Source organism: Lipotes vexillifer, unplaced genomic scaffold, assembly GCF_000442215.2.
Source record: "Lipotes vexillifer unplaced genomic scaffold, Lipotes_vexillifer_v1.1 scaffold15, whole genome shotgun sequence".
Taxonomy (NCBI): Eukaryota; Metazoa; Chordata; class Mammalia; order Artiodactyla; family Lipotidae; genus Lipotes; species Lipotes vexillifer.
In genome coordinates, this window is record NW_006784589.1 from 928,593 (window position 1) to 953,587 (window position 24,995).

General features: G+C 34.7%; 1 protein-coding gene across 8 annotated transcripts in view; it reads right to left on the bottom strand.

Moving 5' to 3' along the window:
• KDM6A (lysine demethylase 6A) overlaps positions 1 to 24,995 on the bottom strand; it is a 211,842-nt gene that overhangs the window by 64,641 nt on the left and 122,206 nt on the right. For all 8 annotated transcript variants that reach the window (XM_007456960.1, XM_007456957.1, XM_007456962.1 and 5 more), the window contains exons 6-8: positions 23,975 to 24,095; positions 12,101 to 12,155; positions 7,778 to 7,812 (exon numbers count right to left, since the gene is read on the bottom strand). In XM_007456960.1, the coding sequence (XP_007457022.1) occupies positions 7,778 to 7,812; positions 12,101 to 12,155; positions 23,975 to 24,095 (211 nt within the window). The remainder of the gene's footprint in view (positions 1 to 7,777; positions 7,813 to 12,100; positions 12,156 to 23,974; positions 24,096 to 24,995) is intronic.

Below are 24,995 nucleotides of genomic sequence, written 5' to 3' on the forward strand. Positions count from 1 at the left end.
TGTGTTCCCAGGAGGTAATGTGAGTCATGGGTGGGGGGTGGTTCAGGCGGTAATGCCAGCAATGGGGGAGCTGCAGATGAAGCTTTGCTCACTCACCCTGCTGCTCACCTCCTGCTGTGCGGCCCAGTTCCTAATAGGGGTTGGGGACCCCTGACTTAAAATACTAGCTAATTATTTTCAAGAACGCCCCTTTCAAATTAGTAAGCACCTTGTGGAAAGATATTCAACATTCCTCATACATTAATTAATTACAATTCTACAGTAAGAAAAAGGTGACCTTTTCCCCGTTTATTTATTCAATTATTCATTTATAGCAATATGAATATATTTTATTCTGTATCTTATATACCATTATTATAATTGTTTCTAAACTTGTGTCAGATTTGGTGATTAGAAACCCCATTTCCCTCAAGTTGGCTTCTTTATCTTTCCACATGCCCATCATTTTTTGAGCACTTCCTTACCTTTTGGCACCATGAAACGTTCCAGGGCTCATCTAGTAGTTTCTCTGCCTAAGCCCTGGAATCACCCACTTCTCCCCCAAGAATTCCTGATTCCTTTTATTGAAGAATTGGATTTAGAAACCAAGATCTGGGTGCTAGTACATTCACTGCTGCCAAGGTGGGTCACTGCTTCTAGGCCCTTGCAGCAAACAGCTAGGAAATATATTAATGTATACACACACACACACACTCTTACGTCTCTATTTCTATCCAACTCTCTATTTCCATAAATAACCTATGTTCATAGTGATCCCTCCAATTCTAATCCAACAACACAAAATTCAGTCTAGCCTTTCTTCTTCCCTTACTTGTAAGTTCTCTGACACTGAAAATCTGGTCCTCATTATCCACAACACATTTACTTGTTTACCCCTAATATTTACATAAAATAGTTGCAGAATTTCTATCCATATCCCTGTGAGAAAGTAACTGTAGTGGAAGATTTGTTTACAGTTCTTTTGTCTCTAGCTTTACACTACAGAGTCAAAATACTATTCTCCAAAGTTATTTAGCTTAGTTCTTTTCATCCCTACCCCTCAGTATACTTATGTTATTCATTTGTAATACAGTTAGGTTCATTTGTTACTGTTTATTCTATTTTGGGCTAACTCACATTCTGGTTGGTCTTAATTATTCAATGAATTTTGGGGTGGGTATGTGAAACATAACCAGGTTCTAGGAGTTAGAGCTACATAAAAAGTATACTCAAGTAAGTTCTACTCCCTACTACCCCATTCACAACCATTCCTGGGTAGGTAACCAACCTCACTTGTTTCTGGTTTATCCATTTTCAGTATTACCTGTGCACAAGTGGGACGTGTATCTTGCTTTGCACATACATAGTTTCTTTCACAAAGGGTAGCATATTATACTTTTATACTTCACATTTTTTCCACCTAACAGTATATCCTGGAAATCATTCCATATAGTGATTTACCTAGGTCTTCCTCATTCTTCTCTAAAGCTGCATGGCACTCCACTGCCTGAATGTACCATGATTTATATGTACAACCATTCTCCTATGTATGGACATTTAGGTTGTTTCCAATGTTTTGCAATCACAAACAATGCTCCAAAAGATATCTTTGTGCCTATATATTCTCATATTTCTGGAGGTATATTTTCAAGGTAGATTCCTAGATTTGGGATTGTTGAGTCAAAAGGTAAGTGTATATAGAGTTTTGCTAGATTACTGCATGTAGTTTTGTTAGATTATTTTGTTCCAGATGGGGTGTACCAGTTTGCATTATCACAATGCATGAGAGTGCCTGTTTTGCTACCATAGCCACTTACACTTTTCACCAATCTGACAGGTAAGAAACTGTATTTCAGTGTGTTTTAATATGCATTTCTTTAACTGGGTGTGTTTGAGCACTTTTTCACATGCTTAAGGGCTGTTATATCTTTTTTGGAAAGTGTCTGCTCATGTCATTCTTCCCAGTTTCCTAATGGGTCTTGTTCATTGTCTGTCAAATTTTAAGTTTGTTATATATCAGGGGTATTAACCCTTTGTGCTATATGTTGTAAACATTTTCTCCCAGTTTCATAGGTGTGCTTTGAATGTATGGGTTTTTTGTTTTGTTTTTTTGCCATGCAGAAATTATTTTTATGTTGCTCAAACTGATTGGTCATTCTTTTTATTGCCTCTGAATTTTGAGTCATAGTTTAAAAAGCCTTTTTCCTACATCAAGGTTGAAGAAGAATTAATGTTTCTTCTACTACTTGTACAATATCAATGTTTACATTTTGATCCTAATTCATCTGTAGTAGTTTATTCTTGTGAATAGTTTGTGTTACAGGTCAATTTTATCTTTTTCCAAAAGATACTGTCCCAGAACCATGTATGAATAAATCTACCTTAGCTAAAGGAATGTAAGATATTACCTTTATCATATACTCAATTTCTCTATGTACACTTGATCTATTCCTGGCCTTTCTATGATATTTCACTGGTCTATTTGTCTAGTCACATGCCAGTACAATACTTTTAATCATATAGGCTTCCTTGTAATATTTTAATATCTAGTAGGGTTAATATAATCCATACAATCCCTACCATCACCACCAGTGTTATTCTGGCTATCCTAGAATGTTTTCCCATATCAACTTACCTAATTGCTTTAAAAAGTTTATTAGTAATTTTTACTGATGTTGTATTACATTTAAAAACTAACCTAAATTCCCATGAACATCTTTATACTATTGAGTCATAGTATCTCTTTTAAGTTTATTGTTAAGTATTTAATTACTTTGCTGTTATTATAAATGGCAATATTTTCTAACAGTGTGCTAATTATTGTTGCTGAAAGCTATTAATTTCTGTATGTGCCTCTAATTGATTCTTCTTGTCTAACTGCATTGGTTAATACCTATAGTACAATAATGAGGAGTAATGAAGACAGAGGACATCCTTTGCCCTGCTCCTGATTTTTGTGAAAATGCCTCTAGTGTTTCCCTTTAAATAAGATACTGACTTTGGAATTAAAGTACATGAATTTTATCATGATAGGAAAGTAACCCTTAATTCCTATGTCCAAGAGTATTTTTAATTGGGAATGGGTATTGAGTTTATCAAAGGCTTCTTCAGCATCTATGATGATAGTGACTTGTTTTTACCTTTAGCTCTATTATTATGATGTATGATATTAATAGATTTCCTAATATTCAATCAGCCTTGTATTCCCAGAATGAATACCACTTGGTCATAGTATATTATTTGCTTAATGAGGTAACAGATTGTCTGCTAATATTTTACTTAATATTTTTATACCAATATTCATCAGTGATAACAGTTTGTATATTGATTCTTTTTTGTACTGTCTTTATCAGGTTTAGGCATCAATGTTACACTTGTTTCAAAAAGGAATGGGGGGAAACAGTATGTCAGTTCCTCAAAAATTTTAACAGAGTTACCACAGGACCCAGTAATTCCACTTCTGGGGGTATATATCCAAAAAAAATGGAAAGCTGGGACAAAAACAAATATTTGCACACTCATGTTCACAGTAGCATTATTCACAACAGGCAAAAGTTGGAAGCCACACAAATGTCCACTGACAGATGAGTGGATAAACCAAATGTGGTGTATACATACAATGAAATATTATTCAGCCTTTAAAAGGAATGGAATTCTGGCACATGCTACAATATATACAAACCTTAAAGACATTATGCTAAGAGAAATAAGCCAGACACAAAAAGACAAATACTGTATCATTCCACTTACATGAGGTACCTAGAATAGTCAAACTCATAGAGACAAAAAGTAGAACAGTGGTTGCCAAGGGCTGGGGGGAGGGAGGAATGAGGAGTTATTCTTTAATGGGTACATAGTTTCAGCTTGGGATGATGAAAAAGTTCTGGAGATGGATGGTGGTGATAGTTGCACAATAATGCGAATGTACTTAATGCCACTGAATTGTATACTTAACAAATGGCTAAAGTGGTCAAGTTAATGTCAGGTATATTTTACAATTAAATAAAAAAGAAGACACCAAAGAACTGTGGCCTGTAGTTAATGTTTAGAAGCAGATCTTTTGTTTCCATTATATTGTAAAAATATGCTATAGAATCAGTAAGTGCAGAAAGGACTTTAATTATTATCAAACACATAAATCTCTCAAGGTCAGATTAAAAGCTGTTATAAGCCCCCTATCCCTCTCAAAAAAAGGAAAAGAAATGAGAAAGTTTCTCTCCATTTCTAGTGGTCTGGCATAATCTATAGAGTGCTAGAATTATCTGGTATTTAAAGACTTGGTAGAATTCCCCTGTAAAACCATCTGGGCATGGTATTTTCTCTGTAGGGCATTACTTAATTTTCTCTGTTTCTTTTTATGAAAATTGGCTTTTTATAACTTTCCTAACTCTAATGAGGTCAATTTCTCTAATCTGTATTTCCCTGGGAAACAGTCCACTTTAAGTTTTCAAATTCATTTGCATACACGTCTGCTAAGCTGTACTTGTATGACTGTACTAATTTCTTCTGTTTCTATGGTTATCTTACTTTATGTATCAGTGCTTTATCTCTCATTTATCCTCCTGATCAAGTTAGTTTGTGGTTTATCTATTTTGTTAATTTTTTTTTCAGAATATAAGGTTTTGACCTATTAATTAGATCTACTGTTTTTCTCTCCTTTTCACACTATTTATTTCTTTCAAAAAAAAAATCTTTCTTCCTCACAATATTGTTTTCCTTACCATGATTTTTGTTTGTTTTGTTAACATATTTCTTCACACTGAACTAATCTTGAATTCATGGAATAAACCCTAGGTAATCATGACATACTTACTGCATCTTTAAATGTCAGCTGGAATTTACTTTTCTTTCTTTAGAATTTTTGGATTTCTACAATATGCATAAATGAAACCAGTCTACAGTGTTTCAGTAATAAACTACTGCTAGTTAGAAGACAATGTTAAAAATGAAACTAGTACTTCTTATCAACAGTGTTATTCATAATAACATTATTTGTAACTATCTCGAGATCAAGGGAGAATAGTTAAATTAGCTACAGTACATCTCTGCAAAGGGATATAATACAGCTCTACATGTACTGATAGGGAATGATTTCCAAAATATAATATTAAGTTAAAAAAACCAATTTAAACAAGATCAAGAGAGAACATATATAATGGGTTATTATTTCAATAAAATAAAGAAAAACAAATATATGTGCAAGCATATATATGGATTTGCTTATATATACACTGAGATTCTCTGGAAGGATATAAAACACACTGCTTATGGTGGTTGGTGGCTTTCGGGAGGGGAATAGGTGGCCAGGGAAAAGGAGGGAGGAGGATACTACACTGTATTCTTACAGGCACTTTCATTTTGGATTATCTACTCAAAAATAAGTAACACTGTAATAACAAAATTAAAAGGGAGAAATCCTTTACCTTTAATCTTTAAAGGTTATTTAGAATTTAGATGGTGACTTGTTCAAGTTATTTCATTAAAATCAAGAAAAAGAAATGAAGGCCAGTTAATACTATTATTACTATTAGGAAAACAAATGGTTCTGGGGGTCTCAGCTAACAAAATGGGGAAGGTAAATTAAATAATTGATATAAATATCCAATAATTCATAATATATTTACTTGGAGATATGACATTGTACAGAGAAACAAAATTATCTTTATTTAGATAATCTAAGAATGGGTGTGGGTGAGTTGACATGACATCTCATTAAAATTCTGCAGATGGATCAAGAAAATGTGGTATAAATACAATGGAATGATATTTCAGCCTTAAAAAAAAGGAGGAAATCCTGTCATTTGTGACAACCTAGGTAAACCTGGAAGGAATTATGCTAAGTGAAATAAACCAGACAGGGAAAGACACATACTATATGATATCACTTATATGTGGATTCTTTTTAAAAAGGGGTGGGGGTGGGGAGTTAAACTCATAGAAAAGACGTAGAAAGGGTTGCCAGGGGGTGGGGTGGAAGAAATAGGGAAAGGTTGGTAAAAGGGTACAAACTTCCAGTTACAAGACAAATAAGGTCTGAGGATCTAACATATAATATGATGACTATAGTTGATAACACTGTATTGTACAACTGAAGTTTGTTAAGACAATCAAACTTAATTGTTCTCACTGCCCCCACTTTAGAGATGTGAGGTGATGGGCGAGTTAATTAACTCAGTGCGGGAAATCATACATATATCAAATCATCACACTGTATACTTTGTAGGTTAGCCTTTTGTTTCCCTTAATTTTTCACCTGAAAATAAAAATCCTTGTTATAAGCACTGGAGTAGAGATTTTTCAATCCTTCATATGCTTACAGTGTCATCTTCCTGTCATCTAATAATTATATACTCTGCCTAGCACAAACTTTGTTCTTTTTGTTTTGCTTAATCTTAATGGGCACTAAAATTTATCAAATGAAAGAATCAGTGGGGGGAGGGTCCTGTACCCACATTACCTTCACGAAATAAAAAAAAATAACACCAACAGACAACTTCTCATCAGAAACAATGAAAACCAAAAGACAATGGAATGTAAATTTTAAAGTGGTCAAATAAAAATAATCAAATAGAATTCCATCTCAAGCGAAAAACATTCATTAAAAAGAAAGGCGAGATAACATCTGCTTTACCTAATGACAGACCAGGGAAATCTCACTAAGAACTAGAAAAGCTGGGAAAAAATCAGAGCTCATCCTTTTGAAGACAGCAGAGATCTCCTGAGGTAATGAAAACAGAAGGAGTTAAGACTCCAGGGAAAGAACTTTGGAGAGGAAGCTTATTTCTATAGCTGCTTTCACCCTGGGGCCTTTACTGATTTGGCAAAAATCAGCAGTTGGCAGGAGGCTGGGATTAGCGTTGGCAGGTAAAGACTCTGATCCACAACATGAATGTAATTCTCAAATGCATCCTCTCAAGGTGGATAAAATCCCTAGATTAGTAGAGTATCCAAACCTGAGTGTGCATCAATTCTGAGTCAGTGGATGTGCGCGCCTGTGTGCGTGCGAGTACGCACGAGGGCGGGAAGGGTGGGCGGGCACACAGATGGAGGTGTCCAGGAAACAGATGTTAATTGTTTAGACCACCCCATGGTGGTTCTGAAACAAAACAGACCTTAGAAATTATGTAGAAATATAACAGTATTTTTTTCCTAAAAAGCTGTTATAAAAATTGTTTTTTTGGGTAAACTATGATTACCTAATATTTAGCCTCATACCAACTTATGCCTGATTTTCCATACCACTGCCTACCTAGACTAAATGTCTATGTTTTATGTCCTTTACCATATAACTAAGCAAAATCTGCCATACATAAAAATAAAATGTTCTAAAATTAAAAAAGTTTTTAAAATACAGCAGCCACAAAAGTAATGGTAATGACATCAAGAGGTTACTAATATGCCTTTCAAACAGTGATACGTAGAAGGGATATTTTAATCTTAAGAAAAAGTGAAACTAAAAACAATGCATTATAACAACCGTCCATAAACATTTCGAAAAGAAAACTAGGCATTTCACATCAAGAATAAGAGAAATCTTCTTAAATACAGCCATTTAAGCCTGCAGATAGTTTGAATTTAGAGGCAAATCATACTGAATGAAACGTCTTTGTACACAACAAGCACTCTGTATAATAACTGTAACACTAAAGCAAAATCTTGACCACATTTAAAGAGCATAAAATGTACGTAAGAAGTAATGCCCAGAACTCCATTAAATTATCTGTATATCTGATTCCACTTAAAATGGTATGGGTGATCATTTTTGTTTGTTTTAAGTAAGCTAAGTTAAAACACTTACCTGGGTTTCATATAAGTGGGCAATGTGAAATTGAACTGCAAAGATGATGGAAAACAAAACTCAATAATAATACAGCAGTGTTTGGGTAAATTTAATTAAGAATATAAAATGTAAAATATAAGCACCATCTCTACTACACAGATTTAAGTAATTATAGAACATAACTTTTATTTTTAATAACACAGAATATACAAACAAATATACAGGAACATGATAAGAAACCACATGTATTCATTGTTGGCCATTACTAAATTTTGTCAATGTAATTATTAAAATTAATATTAAAATCTATAGCAAGTGGATATACTTCTTACAAAGTTCAAAATGGCAACATTAAGCAAATAAAGAAAACTTTTATAACCTATACATTTCAAAACATGGTATTTAAAACCTGAGTTACAAGTCAAAAAAGAAAGTGATTAAAACAACAACAAAAATACCCTCCAATTTTTTTCCTTATACCATATTTCATATCAATGTTTATAAAGAAGTCATAGACAAGGATGACACTAGTAATAACACACAGAGGAAATAAGTTGCATTTCTCTATCAGTTCTTCATAATCTTTTTTTAAAGTCAAACCATTTGGAAGGCAAGAATAGTAAACAGTCTCAACATTAACAAGTATCTCTTGAAAATCAAATAAAAATATACGTATTGCAGCTTTTATTTTCAACTCTTCCTGATACTGCACCACCAGAATATGAATGATTCAACAAAAGCAACAATGAACCAGGAATCAAAACTGGATTCTGGTTTACTTAAATAATATGATTTTCATCCTTCAATGACAAATCTTTTTTTTAATGTTCTATCTACCTGGATTTCATAGTTGAATTTCAAGGAGTCTGGGAGCCTTTTAAAATTATATGCATAATATATATGTGGATCTTTAAAAACAATGTCCACAGCTATCATCAATTTCTCATCGCCATCATAAACTAACTCTCTCACTGACTCCCATAACTGTAAGTCACCTGGGAGGCTTACTAAAAATAGAGATCCCTGAGATTATATTCAGTGATCCCAGGCAACGCCTGGAAAAGTGCCTTTTTATTTAGTTCTGCAAGGGATTCTGATACCTGTTCCTAGACCAGCACCTGGGAACAGCTGAAGTAAATAAGCATAAACACCAAAACAAAATATATAATGAACTTTAATATCAAACAACATTTTTGGATCAATAGTAAAGTACTGCCCTCTCCGTATATAATCATTAAATATCGTTATGTTAAATAATCAGAAATGAGGCAAAATAAAAACATCACCTTTAAAAGTTGAAAACCAACATTTTGTGAAAAGCACATAAAAATAATAATAAAAGTTCTACAGATATAAATATCCCCTTTACCTATATCTGTTTGAGGGGTTTTCTTATTTCCTAGTCCCCTTTTCCAACACAGCTCCCTTGAGAGTTCCAGTCCATCTCACCTCACTACATCATTAGAGGGAGACCGGGTTACAGGTTAAGAGAATGAGGAAGAGATGGAAAATCTATGCCCTTCTCCCTTGAATCTTCCTACTCCTCTAACAAAGGTGACATGGAAAGGTCACATGGAAGAAAAGATCAGCAGCACGGTGGCATTCTATTACCATCCCAAACTTCCTCCAGGCTCAGTCAGCAAGGGCTTTCCTATCCCATGAGTTACTAAATCCAGTATCACCTTTTGTGGTATGAAAACCAATCTATATTTAAATTCTTAAAAGTCCTCTTCAAAGTGGAACATAACCATACCACTAAGAAAAAGCTCCACTTGGCAAGTCTCAGTTAGAGGTAGAAATTTTTAACAAATATTGCCATAAAACGTTCTGAAATTAAACTTTTTTCAGAAATTAATACATTATTTTTAGAATTAATAGAATTAATTAAATCTAGAAGGAACAATTTTATCCCAAGGGGCAATCATATAATGAGAAGTCTCACATCACCATGATTCTACTTTCAAAACACAAACTGTAATTAACCCCTCTTAAATAGCTCTAGAAGAGGCAAGTGTATCTACTTATTTTCTTTAATTGCATAAATGACTTGTGCCATAAAACAGAAATCTCATACAGACTTTTTTTTAAAGCTCACTTTACTTTCTAAAATCTTCTGAACTTTGTAGCATGACAAAGTAACATGGAAGATTTCAAAAAACAGTCAACGTCTGTGGCATATCTAAATAGGTAATGATATAAAAAATTTGAAGAGAAATAAGTTTTACAAAGATAATAAAGAGCCTGATGTTTAAACAGTAATAATATCTAGCTCAAATTAAGTAGTCTGTGTTTGCTAGTGCTCTGTGAGACATCAGCCATTATTACCATGGTTATCAAGTAGCTATGTTGATTGTCAAAAATAAACTACCCAGGGCTTCCCTAGTGGCGCAGTGGTTGAGAGTCCGCCTGCGATACGATGCAGGGGACACGGGTTCGTGCCCCGGTCCGGGAAGATCACACGTGCCGCGGAGCGGCTGCGCCCGCGAGCCATGGCCGCTGAGCCTGCACGTCCGGAGCCTGTGCTCCGCAACGGGAGAGGCCACAACAGTGAGAGGCCCGCATACCGCAAAAAAATAAACTACCCAAATCAACTGAACTATAATGGCCTAATGTCTCTAAATAAGGCACGTGCCCTTCCATTAGAGTGACCAACCTTTTAGCACTCAAAGTTCTGAGTCTGGGGAAACGCCTCAGTCCTGTGCGAAACAGGACATTGGTTACCTTCCCTCTTATTTCCCTTCTCAATAACCAACAGAAAGAGAGTCGTGGTAAGCTCGAAAATGTATTCATGATTGTTCAAACTGTCCTCTTCAAATTCAACAAGATCTGCCCTGTGGTACTCATTCTACATAGGTGTTTTCCTTCAGGAGCAATGATCTACAAGTAAGATTTAACTTCAACAGAGTAGAATAAAACGAGGATTTACAAAAATATTTAGTTTGAAATTTATGTAACGTCCCTCAAAGGTTATCACTCAAACTGACAAGTACGTATGAAAGTTAGTTTTTAGGCACTAGCTACAATCAATTAAATGAAAATCAGATTTTTTTCTTATTCCCATAAATTAATTTTAAAAGGATTTTAAGGGTTTATATTCTAGATGGTTTATATAACCTGGATATATAATTAAGGAAAAAGTATAAAAAATTAACATTTTATAAATTAATATATCAATGAGTTAAATCCTTTTTCTAATTTATCCTCATCTTAGAAACTAAAATATTGCTGCATTTGTTACCTTCCCACCATGTGTTCTGGAAATACACTGATCAGTACTAAATCCTGAGTTTCATTTAAAGAAAACAGAATTCTTTTAAGTTTTCTCAGAAAATTACATTTAGTAGAATTATGAGATAATTAGTCTGGTCTAGATAATGATTTAATCCACACTATGTCTTAATTCATGTTATATGCAAGTTATATTCAAATTTCTACCGTTTTTTTTCACTGATTCAATCATTTGGGGGCATTTTTACCACTGAGACTTCTCTTCACTAAACTCCTTTCTATATGGTTAAAAAATGAAGTCACTTACAGCAAAATACTGACTCTGTAAAACCTAGAATCTTTTGACTGATCTGAAATTTTCATGAAGAATGACTCAATTTTTCATACACTCTAATTATAAATTTTATTGTTCAAGTAAGAAAGGTTTAAAGAAATCCAGCTTGAATCCAATGCATATTCTTTAAACTTTTATTGGCTACCTTAAAGTACACTAAATAAATATGCCAACACATACATATTGATAAACACATCATAATCAACCCAATCTGCTTTTGGAAAGGAACATACATAGAAGCAGAAAATAAATGTCTAAAGAAAACCACTGTATCAGAACATGCTTCACACATTCTTTTTTAATTAACTGAAAAATCTCACCTCAATCTTTATGTGTGATGCTTAAAACTATAATAGAAAGTCAAAGTATATCTTCATAATTACCAATAATTTTAATACCACAAAGCCCGAATCAGTGAGCTAACACTTAAGAATCTTTGTATACTCAGTTTTCCTAAAAGATTGGCAAACCCTGTTTTTAATCCCCCCAAGTCATCTACAGTGTAATTAATACACAAATAATCAATCTTGTTCACCAGCACAGATAATTTAATTCAACAACCCAGTTCACTGGCATATCTATTTTAGACACAGGCTGCTGCTCATAATAACTGGTCTCACATGTTCCATTTGTACAAGTAGCCATGGCAACAAATACAGTTAGATTCAACAATTCTAGGGGAAAAAATTACACAGGATTTATGACTATTATTATTGCTATTATTTGCCATGAAGTGATCTGAACACATGCAGAGAACTATGGTACTTAATAATACTTACTTTCAGCATTCGACAAAGTGCAGGGATTACAGTCAACCAAAGCTAACTGAAAATGCTGCAAGAAGAGAGTGAGAAAATTAATGCACTAAATTCAATCATATAAATGTATTTTAAAATAATCTTCAGGTATATAAGGTCTAATATAATAATGAAACTATGCTATGCAAATAAAACATACTAGACAACCAACTAGCATTACCTTGAACATTTACTGCTGGCAACAAACATGTTGCTGAATATTTTCTTCAAACAGTTGAGAATGGAGAATTGGGGTAAGAATTAACTTGATATCAAGTTATCCTACATAAATTTTGTTTATATGGAAAAAGAATCAGGTTTTTAAGTCTTCTAGTAAATAGGAAGTATTAGGTATAGAACACATCAAATAGAACACATCATTATTTTAAAAACCGAAAGTAAAAGTTCAATGGCATTAATGTATTAAACACCACTATCTCAAAATGATGTGAATTTTTTTAAAAAAATGACTATGAGAATTATCATAAAGGGTAAAACTATCTGCCCTTACTGATTCTTCAATAATTACTGTATTTAGTGTCTTTTAAAAGTATCTGAAGTACCACAAAGAATGCATCAAATAGCCACACAAAACCAATGCACATAAAGAAAACCACTGATACACATTTCAGCAAACTAAAGGGAGATGAGGGAGTAGGGTGGGGATGGCATGACCTCATAGTTTCATTTCTAGTATCTAAACCAAATGCAAAATAGATGTACCTATTAAGACATAAATCAGCAGAAATAACTATCAATTATGATCATCAACCCCCAAACCTGAAGATGCCATAGTAAAATATCTAGAACCCATCCATCCTTGCAACCAACAGAAATGAAATGCAATTATCCTTTTAGAATGTGCATGCTATTATATGTGTAGGCAATAATCAATCACTAATAATTTACAGCATCCACTTGTAATAATGTCATATAAGCCTGCCTCCCCCCAAATACATGTCAAACTCAAGGTGTAGCACTTATAAGAATACAAATCATCATCAACACTGGACGCCATCTGGCATCTAGTGTATCAACATTAAATCTGCTATCTAAACTAAAGAGAAGGCATACAAGTACTAGAAATGGTATAAAATATTTAAAATTTTAAAAAAGGTAAATCTCTTTGAACTCTTCTAAAAAATATTTCCAGAAATGTATATTCAAATTTTCTGAGTCTCCACAAATTTTTACCATTAAAAGTAATCAAAAGCCAAAGTATACGCCATTTTCTAAAAATTACCACTCCTATCCACAATCCAAATGCCTAAAGAGTTATATTTTTTTAACTGTAGGATAAACTGAAAATTGATATGTACAATGACAACTTCTAGATATAAGCCCAAAAAGAACTTTCTTTATCAAAACTTTCTTATCAAGAGGAATCATCATCAGCAAGCTTTTAGTACTGTATTTCAGAACAGAATCAACAAAACTGCACTTGGTCAACTAGAACCCTCAATTAACAAAAATAAACTAATGTCAGCTACCAAGTGTTACAATGAAAGAAAAATTAGAAGGCATAATTTGGTATGAATCAGTAGTTATTACATTCATTCACGAATGTCTGTTATATGCTTGCATAATTAGGCTAGCCTACATTTGCAGTACTCATAATATTTAAGGGCTGTAATATTCTGCATGGGCAAGCTACTAACTAAATGACTATGACCCTTAAATGTTAAATATTTAATCCATTCAACAAATACTTCAAGGCCCTATAATGTCCTTAGGACAATGCAGATACTAGGGACACAATGATCAACAAACCAAGAGTGAAAAATTATTTGCCGTGATTGACCGAATGAAAAAAAAATCAAACATCTGAACACTTCAAGAACTGCTTTTATTTTCCCCTGGCCTACAAAGCAGATTGTATGTCCTCAAACATCCTTTTAGTGTGCTACCATAGCAATAGAAAACAGACTATTTTAAAAAGTGAGTACTATGAAAGCAAAGCACGCTTTATAACCAGTTGTTTTCCTCTAGACAAAAAGAGGCACAGCAGCCACACATTCAGACTGTACTACATTTCTAAGCCTAATCTATCCTGCCAGCATAAATTAATATTTAGATAAAAGAAGACAGACCTTTCCTAGCTGAGCCAAAGGATACAAACTGACCTGCAAAAAAACACCCTTTAAGATGGCAGTATTTTAGTTTTGCTATTTCACTGAAATCCCACGAAGAGCAGAGATGCATAATTCGAATTGCCCAACCTACATTTCATCTATCAATATTCAAGGTCCTGCAGCGAAAACTGGCAGAAGTAGTTCTGGACCATGTTTTATATAATTATCAATCAATCTTAAAATCAGCAATGAAGTCACTGACGTACCATTTCAAACCCAAAATATCATGAAATATTAAACATTTCCAAACCACAATGATGTCTAAAAATTAACTCAGCAAAAGAGTACATATTGAAAAACAGGCCTGTGGGAATGAAAGAACTTACAGAATAACTACTTAAGTTTAAGAAACTAAGAACAGCCACACAAAACCACCCCACATAAAGAAAACCACTGATACACCTTTCAGTAAACTAAAGGGAGATGAGGGACTAGGGTGGGGATGGCATGACTTCACAGTTTCATTTCCAGTATCTAAACCGGATGCAAAATAGATGTATCTTTAACATATAAACCAGCAGAAATAACTATCAACTATGATAATCAGCCTCAAACCTTGAAGATGCCATGGTAAAATACCTAGCACCCATCGCTGCAACCAACAGAAAGAGCTAGGAAATAACTGTACCTCACACCGAAATATTGCAGTACTGAAACTGACTACTGCTGTGTGAAATACTTACTGCGCAGTAGAGGCTTCTGCAGTTCAAAGACTATATACAAACCTCAAGGCAGAAAGCATTCTATAGAAAATTAATTTCCAAGCAAGAAGATTTACCTAAGACTTTATTTTTCCTAATGTTAACAGTGATTTCCTTTTAATAGCACTTCTGGTCCAATTTAGTACAAGGTTCAATTCATTACAATTTCTGTTGACATCTTTATCACCAAAGTCACTTTCTCTTTAAAAGGTTTTGACTTGTTCAATATTTCAAAATAACTTTATAGTATTTCGCTTTCTATACACTAAGGAACTTGATTTCTATCTGGAGGGGGAAATCTATATTGACGTAATTAACACACAAAACTTGAGTTTCAAGACTTTATTTCCCTTTAAAGAGTTTTACTTCTAGTTATATAGTCTGTGATTATCTCACAATCTTTTCAACTGTAGAACCCTCCAACTGTATTCCCAACTCTGAAGACAAGCAATGAGATAACTTTTCATAATTGACAAATTATGGTTGTATGCATAAATTATTAATATGGAGCAATGTTTGGATTCCAGATCCAATCTTGGATTTTCTGATTCAGTGGGTTGGGGATCACACCCTGTGAACCAGATTAAAGCTTTCTACAAATTATTCCAGTGCACAGTCAGGGTTAAATGCCAATATTTAAAACTTGTAAATTGTGTGCTTATCCCCCAAAGCCTTATTTCAGTCTATGTAGACAAGGTATGTGTAGTCAATACTGCTGTCTATATTCAATTAAAGCAGACGCAGCTTTTTAGGAATAAAATGTTGGCAACCGGTTTTTACTCTACGCCAGGCACTCTGTTATGGCTATGCATCTACGCAACTGAATAAAAGGCTCACTGAAATTAATGTCCTAATAGAAGCTTAAAAGACAGTTCCATAGCAGAGTCCAAAAGATATAGCTGAGGGAAGAAAAGAGGTCCTTCAGGCTGAGGAAACGACTTATGTGTACACAGCCCTTAGGAAACAGGGTTTTATGGACGGTTTAAGTGGGAGAAGGGAAGGTGTCAGGCACTCTTGAAGGTCAAAGGCAAATTATTTTTTCTTTTTTCTTTTTACAGATCGCCACAATTTTGAAAGTATGATTTAAAACCAACAAACTTAATTCCTAAAACTAATAGTCTATGATAAATGAATGAAACTAGGGAAATGCCTTAGGATGTGATGGTACTTACTTTAGGGATTTAGTCTCTGAAAATAAGATACAGAAATAAAACTGATAAGTTCTGGTAACGTTTATGAGCCACGATGCCTGGCCAAGCTGATCTGATGGAGATTCTCTCAAAGCCCTCAAACTCAGTTCTTCCATTCTCTTTGTAATACAAGATTATTACAAGAGTTTCAAGGAAGGACTCTACTGCACCAATGACTAATAGTTAATGGATCCTGGCAATCATGACTCAAAAGAGGCTCCTTCTTTTCAAGTTTACCAATCTGGTCTCTTCCAAGACTTTCTTTAACAAAAAAATAAGACAAAAGACATTCTATACTGAAGATGTTCAAAATCTTATTTCTAGCCGTTCTTTTCATCTCCAAACTTATACCTGTCTATACCAATACCTGATATCCTTCAGGTACCTCCAACTCAATAAACTCCCAAATGACCCATCTCCATTCGGAGGCTTTTCAAGTCCCAATCCCAAAACCTGCTGCTACTTTCTTTATTCCCTACTTTAGTTAACAGAAAACTGATTCAAGCCAATAAATGGGGAATCTCTACCCACACTGAATCTGTTAATAAATTAACTCCTTTATTAAAACTCCTTAAGACCTCTAGGATGTGTTACCTTTTATCCATGCAGCCATGCAGCCATCCTATAAGAACCCATTTATTCTACAGATCTTGCTCACCTTTCTTCCTGTAACTGGGTCCTACCTAATCTCCCAATTCCTCCTTTCTACCACATTTTATAAAAGTACAGATATGCAACCGATTAGAAATTCTAAAACACTGGTTCTAGTATATGTCTAATCTGTGTACACAAATGATCAGAATATGTACTGATTTAATTTTCAAGTTCTTTAAATCTAGTGTACAATTTGTGTTCATATCAAAATAGGACTAATATGTACACAAATAACAAATACAAAGCAAACATATTTTATAAAGGGGATAATGTAACAATTTGCATTGTAAAACGCTATTTTGGAACGTAACCTTTACAAAAAAATGTGACACTGGATACACTGAATGCTTCATAAAGCTGCATTTGAAGATCAAATATTTACAACCACACATTTAAGTAGTTATCAGTAAACACCAAAAAATGCTTTTTGATTAGAAACAACTTCTTGTAGTTAAAATGTATTTGAGGAGAGAAACCTGACACGGGAAACCTGGACTCATCGCAACCCCTCAACATCAGAGAGGATGGTTACTGCACATATATGAGCAGTCATGTCCTTTTCAAACATGTATTTGAGGAACTGAAGTACTTCAGCTATTTACACTACTCCACACTTGAAGGTATGTAATAGCACTCAGGGCAGAAATAAATAACAAATGGAAAAACAAAACCGGGTAGGCAGAGTGAAGTGGCGAAAGCATTATTAAGTGGTTAGATAAACCAATTAGCAGATCACCTCATACCAGATAATATCTAGAAAAAATTAAAAGGTAAAGTATAAGCTGATGAACAGCAGAAAAAGGAAACATCAGGGAAAAGATTTCTGTCCACAAATGAGGAAAAATGGACAGAAGACAAAATAAACAGCAGTAACCATCCTCTGCCAAAAGGAACAGGGACATTACACTCAGGTGAAACCAAGTTCCACTGCCAAAGTGGGAATTGGGGTGGTGATATTTTAAGGTACAAATGTGAAAGTAGTAGATAACTAGATCTAATGCACAGCATAGAGATTACAGTCAACAATACTGTACTATAAACTTCAAAGTTGCTAAGAGACAGATCTTAATTGTTCTCACCAAAAAAAAAAAAAGATAATAATGTGACATGGTAGAGGTGTTAGCTAATGCTATGGTAATGTTCATTTTGCAATATATAAATGTATCAAATCAACACATTATACACACACATTGAACTTACTCAAAGTTGTATATCAATTATACCTCAATAAAAAATTAAAAAATTTTAAAAGCCTCGAATTTTCAAAAAGCCAGCTGGCAGACTTAAGCTATTGAACATCATGAAGGAAACAGCGCAAGAGTGGGTTTGGAGAAATAATAGCAACTTTTATTACCTTTAGACAACGGAACTAATCAAAATATGCTGCTAAAGCTTCAACAACAACAAAAAATATTACAGATATCTCAGAAACTTAAGGCCTGGTTAAAATTAATTTAATAGCTAGTATTCAAATTCTCAGCAAGTATTTTTATAATACATGGAGTTCATAGTATCTTAATTAAATGAAACAAACACATTAATGAATAAAATAATAAAAGACGAGGCATTTCACAGATTCCAAAAGTGGTTTGTAAAAGGAAGTACATATCATCATGCCTTTACTTATTCTTTCTGCCTTAATATCTCGGCATAAAAAAATATGACAATAAAATTCCTGAGTCTATATAAAGGATATGAGATTAAATCAGATACCTGGAAATGTAGTTTTCTAGAGAAAAGTGTAAAAAAAAAAAAAAGTGGAAATGCTATTTCACTCAGAAGTTTCATGACTGGTGGCTGAATGAACTGGTGAACAGGGGGCATCTAGAGAAAACTGCATGGTCAGTTTGTGTAGAAAAAAATTCTGTTAAGAGATGACAAATAAAACCAGCCTTTTTTTTTTCTCCCCAACGTTTCCAGCCAATCCTATGAGGCATTTTGTAGTTTTATAGCCTCTTCCATTTCATTAATCTATCCATTCAAGAAACACTAAGCACCTGGTAAAATGCCAAGCTAACACACAAGTCTCATTTGAGTTTAACCCATTTCCTTAGAATCATCTCTTGTATTAATAATTCTCATCTTCCTAACCCTTTCATATTAATCCCTTCAATCAGCACTTATCATCTTCAAATATCAAATTATAAGAGGACTTACACTGGTATCCCAGCCAACTATCCACAAGTTCCCATAAAAAAGCCACCCTCTTTACCTTTAAAAATTCAAGAAAGTTCTAATGCTGACATATTTTAGGGAAACTTAAATATGTAAATATTAGGAAGAAATTTTTAATAATCTTCATTAAATTAAATAGATACACTGGCATTAACTGAAGTATGTGTGTTATCACATATTATTTTGCATATATTAGCTTCATATGAGGGAAATAATTTTAATATATGCTAGGGTGTAAAACTTAGAGGCATTATATAAAACTACTTGTCAAAATTGGTGTGCTTTTACTTTAGTAATGATAGCACACTGCCTCAAATACATAACAAATGTAAGCAATTATCATTAATATCATTAAAAAGTAATAAAACAAAATTCTGAATTATATGGAGGTAAACAGGCAACCAATCCCACCTGGGGGGATATTATCTGAAGCAGGAAAGAAAAACAACAAAATATCATGTAGAAATGTCACCCTGAAATGGACTCTGGTTCAGATAGTACTAAACTGGTTAATAAATTAAGAATTGGTACCTCCACCACTCAACTAAACACATGAAATCCTTATTGGCCAATTTACTGGAAAAATAACACCATCTGATTGAAAAGTAAGCTGGGTAATGGAGATAAAAACAAAAATAAACAAATGGGACCTAATGAAACTTCAAAGCTTTTGCACAGCAAAGGAAACCATAAACAAGACCAAAAGACAGCCCTCAGAATGGGAGAAAATATTTGCAAATGAATCAACTGACAAAGGATTAATCTCTAAAATTTACAGGCAGCTCATGCAGCTCAATAACAAAAAAATAAACAACCCAATCCAAAAATGGGCAGAAGACCTAAATAGACATTTCTCCAAAGAAGATATACAGACTGCCAACAAACACATGAAAGAATGCTCAACATCATTAATCATTAGAGAAATGCAAATCAAAACTACAATGAGATATCATCTCACACCAGTCAGAATGGCCATCATCAAAAAATCTAGAAACAATAAATGCTGGAGAGGGTGTGGAGAAAAGGGAACACTCTTGCACTGCTGGTGGGAATGTGAATTGGTTCAGCCACTATGGAGAACAGTATGGAGGTTCCTTAAAAAACTACAAATAGAACTACCATATGACCCAGCAATCCCACTACTAGGTATATACCCTGGGGAAACCAGAATTCAGAAAGAGTCATGTACCAAAATGTTCATTGCAGCTCTATTTACAATAGCCCAGAGATGGAAACAACCTAAGTGCCCGTCGTCGGATGAATGGATAAAGAAGATGTGGCACATATATACAATGGAATATTACTCAGCCATAAAAAGAAACGAAATTGAGCTATTTGTAATGAGGTGGATAGATCTAGAGTCTGTCATACAGAGTGAAGTAAGTCAGAAAGAGAAGGACAAATACCGTATGCTAACACATATATATGGAATTTAAGAAAAAAAAAAAGAAAAGTAAGCTGGGCATTAACTTCACATTTCTGAGGATGGGCAGGGTGACAAAAATACAAGTATTCAGTTCTAGGATGGGAAAATGGATTTCACACAAACAATATCTATACTAGGCCCCAAATTAGAGGAGTTCTAGATATGGTAGATAAACTGAGAACTAAGAAAGAAGGGCTGAAAAAACTTATTTGTCAGATACTTCGATATATATATTATTTAATCTTTTAACAATCTTGTGGAGTAGGTACAGTTATTCCAGTTCTACAGACACAAAGAGGATCAGAAAAGTTAGGCATCTTGCCCAAAGTCACACAATTAGTTTATTGGCAGGGTCAAATTTTAAAACCCCATTTACCTGCTCTGAGAGCTGTTTACACAGTACGAAAACAGAATGAATCTGCTTCAGAAATACATTTTGGGAGAAAAGTTATTACCAGAGATAGAAATAAAACAGGAGGCCCTGGAATGCATTTCATGTGTGGGTGAAAAGAAGGAATCTATTATGAAAATAAACTGTATTTTATTTAAATATTTTACCATCTAAAACATACTGTATATGTTGTATCTCTCCATCCCAGAGGGAAAGGAAATGAGGCAGAGAACGCCAGATCTGTAATGGACAGATTGTACGCACCACTCCCATACCAAAATACTCTTTTTACCCACCCCTCACTCTCTATTAGACAGGAACAGCGTATTTAGGAAATCAAGCTCTGTTCAAAAACTGGGCATAACTGGTCTAAGAATAACCACACCTTTGATAAGGAAATCACTGAGAATAGCCACGTGGTCTAATTCTGGCCAATGAGATGCGAAGTGAAGTATTCTTGAAAAGATCAACAGGAAGTCAGGATCTTTCTCCTCTACAACATGATAAATCAGGTATTTACTGAGCACTTACTATATGCCAGCACTATACTAAGCACCTATACCACTACTCTACATTATAGAGTAACTCTATAATGTAGAGTAGTGGTATAGGTGCTTTTCTTTATGAGACACTGAAAAAGAAATCATCTCACTGTGTACCTGGCAACCAGCCTTAAGAATAAGCCAACACAGGGGCTTCCCTGGTGGCGCAGTGGTTGAGAGTCCGCCTGCCGATGCAGGGGACACGGGTTCGTGCCCCGGTCCGGGAGGATCCCACATGCCGCGGAGCGGCTGGGCCCGTGAGCCATGGCCGCTGAGCCTACGCGTCCGGAGCCTGTGCTCCGCAACGGGAGAGGCCACAACAGTGAGGGGCCCGCATGCCAGAAAAAAGAAAAGAAAAGAAAAAAAAAAAGCCAACACAGAACAGAGAAGAAAATGAATCCTTAGTGAAACACTGGATCAGCTGAATCAACCAATCCTGAAGGCTGGACTTTACATTATATGAGCTACTTTTTTTTGTCATTTTAACCAGCTTCAGTTGGAGTTTTCTGAGGTTGCAGCCCATAGCATCTATACCAATACACTGTGCTAGGAAACAACTTCATGTAGTGGAAAAGTCACCAGAGGCTCCACATCTATCCATAAAGGTAAAGTACTAGCCAGTCCACTGTAGGAAAACTGAAGGCCACCTAAGGGGAGTGGGGCATATCATTCCTTCTGATTCCTACCTTCACTTACACTAAATGCTAAGCACTTACAGTAATATACTGAAATACCTCCTCTTCAACTACGTATGTTCATGCCTAAAATTCTCCTGAAAATAGACAAGGAATACTGGAGAGAGAAGCCTTAAAAAGCCAATGTCAAGATGAGATAAAAATCAAATGAAATCTTCTCATTATGGGGAAGAGAAATATCAAGGACTCCTGAAATTCTTTTCTATGTTCATGGAAATGAAACAAACATCAGAATGGTATCAAGTATTTTAAATAAATGGAAGAAAGGCGAAACCAGAAGACTGCACTTACTTAAGGCAATCTTGCTAAAATCGCTATGACTTGAACGTTTGTTAGCCTTTACGCCTGAACAAATTAAAAGTTGTATACAGGAAGGTTTCTGTTGAACAGTAGTAAGCAAGAACACTTTGAATTAGCCATGGAACACTTCTCAACACTGTTTCCCCTAATTAAAGGGGATTTTAAATATTGCCACCTTCGTGGAAAGAGAGTTTTGCATCCATAGAATTGTTTAAGGTACCACTGTACTGATATTCAGAGATAGCTACATTCCATAATCTGGGACAAATCTCATTACTTTTTTCCACTCAAATATATTTCCTGAGCAACACTTACACTTCTGCAACACACAATAACCATATTGTGACAGTTCTGTAAAAAGCTCAAATAACTTGACTTTGTATTATAAGCATTTTAAGAGTCTGGTTTGCTAGTATACACTGTGAATGTCCAAGAGGAGGTCAAAATATGCAAGGTGGCATATCTGAACTTATTTTCCATTTCAAGTCCACTCACATGCGAACATATAGTTTGAGACATGCTGCTCTAAACTTGAGGAAAATTGATAACTTCTAGGCCAGCCCTTAGTCTCCACATTACTTACATTGGCCCTAGGGCCTATTTCTCAAATTTCACTTACCTTTGAGAACTGTGTGATCTGAATACTTTCACAATCTACTTATTTTAGTGTTTTGGACTGTATACCTCTCTTTTGTACCATCAGCATTGTTCTTTATAAACTCATGAAAGATAGAAACAGTATTTGCAAAACTGTCTACTTTAAAAGTCTAGAACAATTAGGCACTCCTAAATACAGTTTTGTTTTGTTTTTTTTTTAATTTCAGTAGTTCCTTACTAGTGAATTCAAACTACAACCTACTGAAAAGTCATTGTTTATCTCCCTCCTGACCCTTCAGAATGAAGATAATCTGCAACAGAGATATTTAGAACATGGCAACCATTATAAATAGTCATAAATTCACAAAGAGTTAAGCTTTTCTTAGAACTTCTAATCCTTTTAAAAAGCAATACTTTTGTCGAGCAGGGAAGCACTATCTTCGTGAAAAGCCCAGTAAGACCTAAAGTGATGGCAATAGATAGCACAAGAAACTAAATGAAAAACTTGAGAAATGTTAAATTCTATAGAAAGTAAAATATTTAACAATGTTATTTTGCCCAACAATGTTTATACTCACAAACCAGCAGTTCAAATGACTAGCAAAGAACACATGTTTTTATATTTAAGATATGAGACGTGCTTTGCTGGTAGAGGTGGAGAGATTTCTAGTGAGACCCATACAAGTAAATGGTCAATGATGGGGTCACAGATAAAGAATCATTAAGCAGCTGCTTCTGACCTCTATGGTTGCCAATCACTAATGGCAGTGATTCAGATGTCCAAATTGAGACTGAAACCTTCATCCTTTCCTGATAACACACCACAATTAAAACTCAAAAAATAAAAAAAAGTTTAATGATATAATTAGAAACCCAAACTTATGTATCTTCCAGTTCACAGCTGATAAACAGTTCTTTCATCTAAATTTTCAAATTTTCTTTTGAAGTACCATATAAATTCCAACATTTCTCAATGTTCTAATATTTAACAACCCCCCCCAAAGACCCCACAAAAATGAAACATTGTATCTCAGAAAAAACCCAACAACCTACCTTTAAACTAGACTCATAGTCTGTGTTCACTTTGAACATAAGACCAAGCCGTAAATGAATTTCCTTGGCTCGACAAAAGCTGGGATCAACATAAAGCACCTCCTGAAATGCTTTAATTGCCCTGAAAGAACATAGACATAAGATATCTTTACTTTTTAACACTTACATGAATTTTTGCTTGGTAGAACAGTAAAACTTCTCTTTTATGCAATTCTGTTTTAAAGGAAATGCCAGTTTTATAAAAAAAAAAAAAAAAAAAAAAAAGATGTGAATGAATAGCTTTAACAAAAAAAAGACTAGGAAGGGGTGCCTGGGTCTTTTATGTACTTGAATGTGTGTAATATAAAAGGAGAAAAAGAAGATCAGTTGAATTTACTCTCAATTATTCAATTTTTTTTTTTTTCTGGTTGCATTGGGTCTTTGTTGCTGCACACGGGCTTTCTCTAGTTGCAGCGAGCAGGAGCTACTCTTCGTTGCAGTGCACGGGCTTCTCATTGTGGTGGCTTCTCTTGTTGCAGAGCACGGGCTCTGGGTGCACGGGCTTCAGTAGTTGTGGCACACGGGCTCTAGAGCACAGGCCCAGTAGTTGTGGCGCACAGGCTTAGTAGTTCCACGGCATGTGGGATCTTCCCGGACCAGGGATTGAACCCATGTCCCCTGCACTGGCAGGTGGATTCTTAACCACTGCGCCACCAGGGAAGTCCCTTCAAATAATATTTTATGGCTTAATAAAATTGTCAGTGTAAATAACTGATTTCACTGTTTCTGGAATTTCCTAGGGGAGAGAGGGGTGGGGCAGATAGTTTTGTTTTTAAGGGAGGAGTCTCTAGACTGTCTCTAGTCTACTCCATAAAATGAAGTCTTTTTAAAAAAACTTTATATTTCTATCTTCCATATTTAGGTTTACAATTCATCTGCACCTCATTTTTTATATGATGTGAGGTAGGGGTCAGTTTTCATTTTTTTTCAATACAGATCTCCAGTACCCCCTACATCACCTGTAGAAAAGACCCTCCTTACC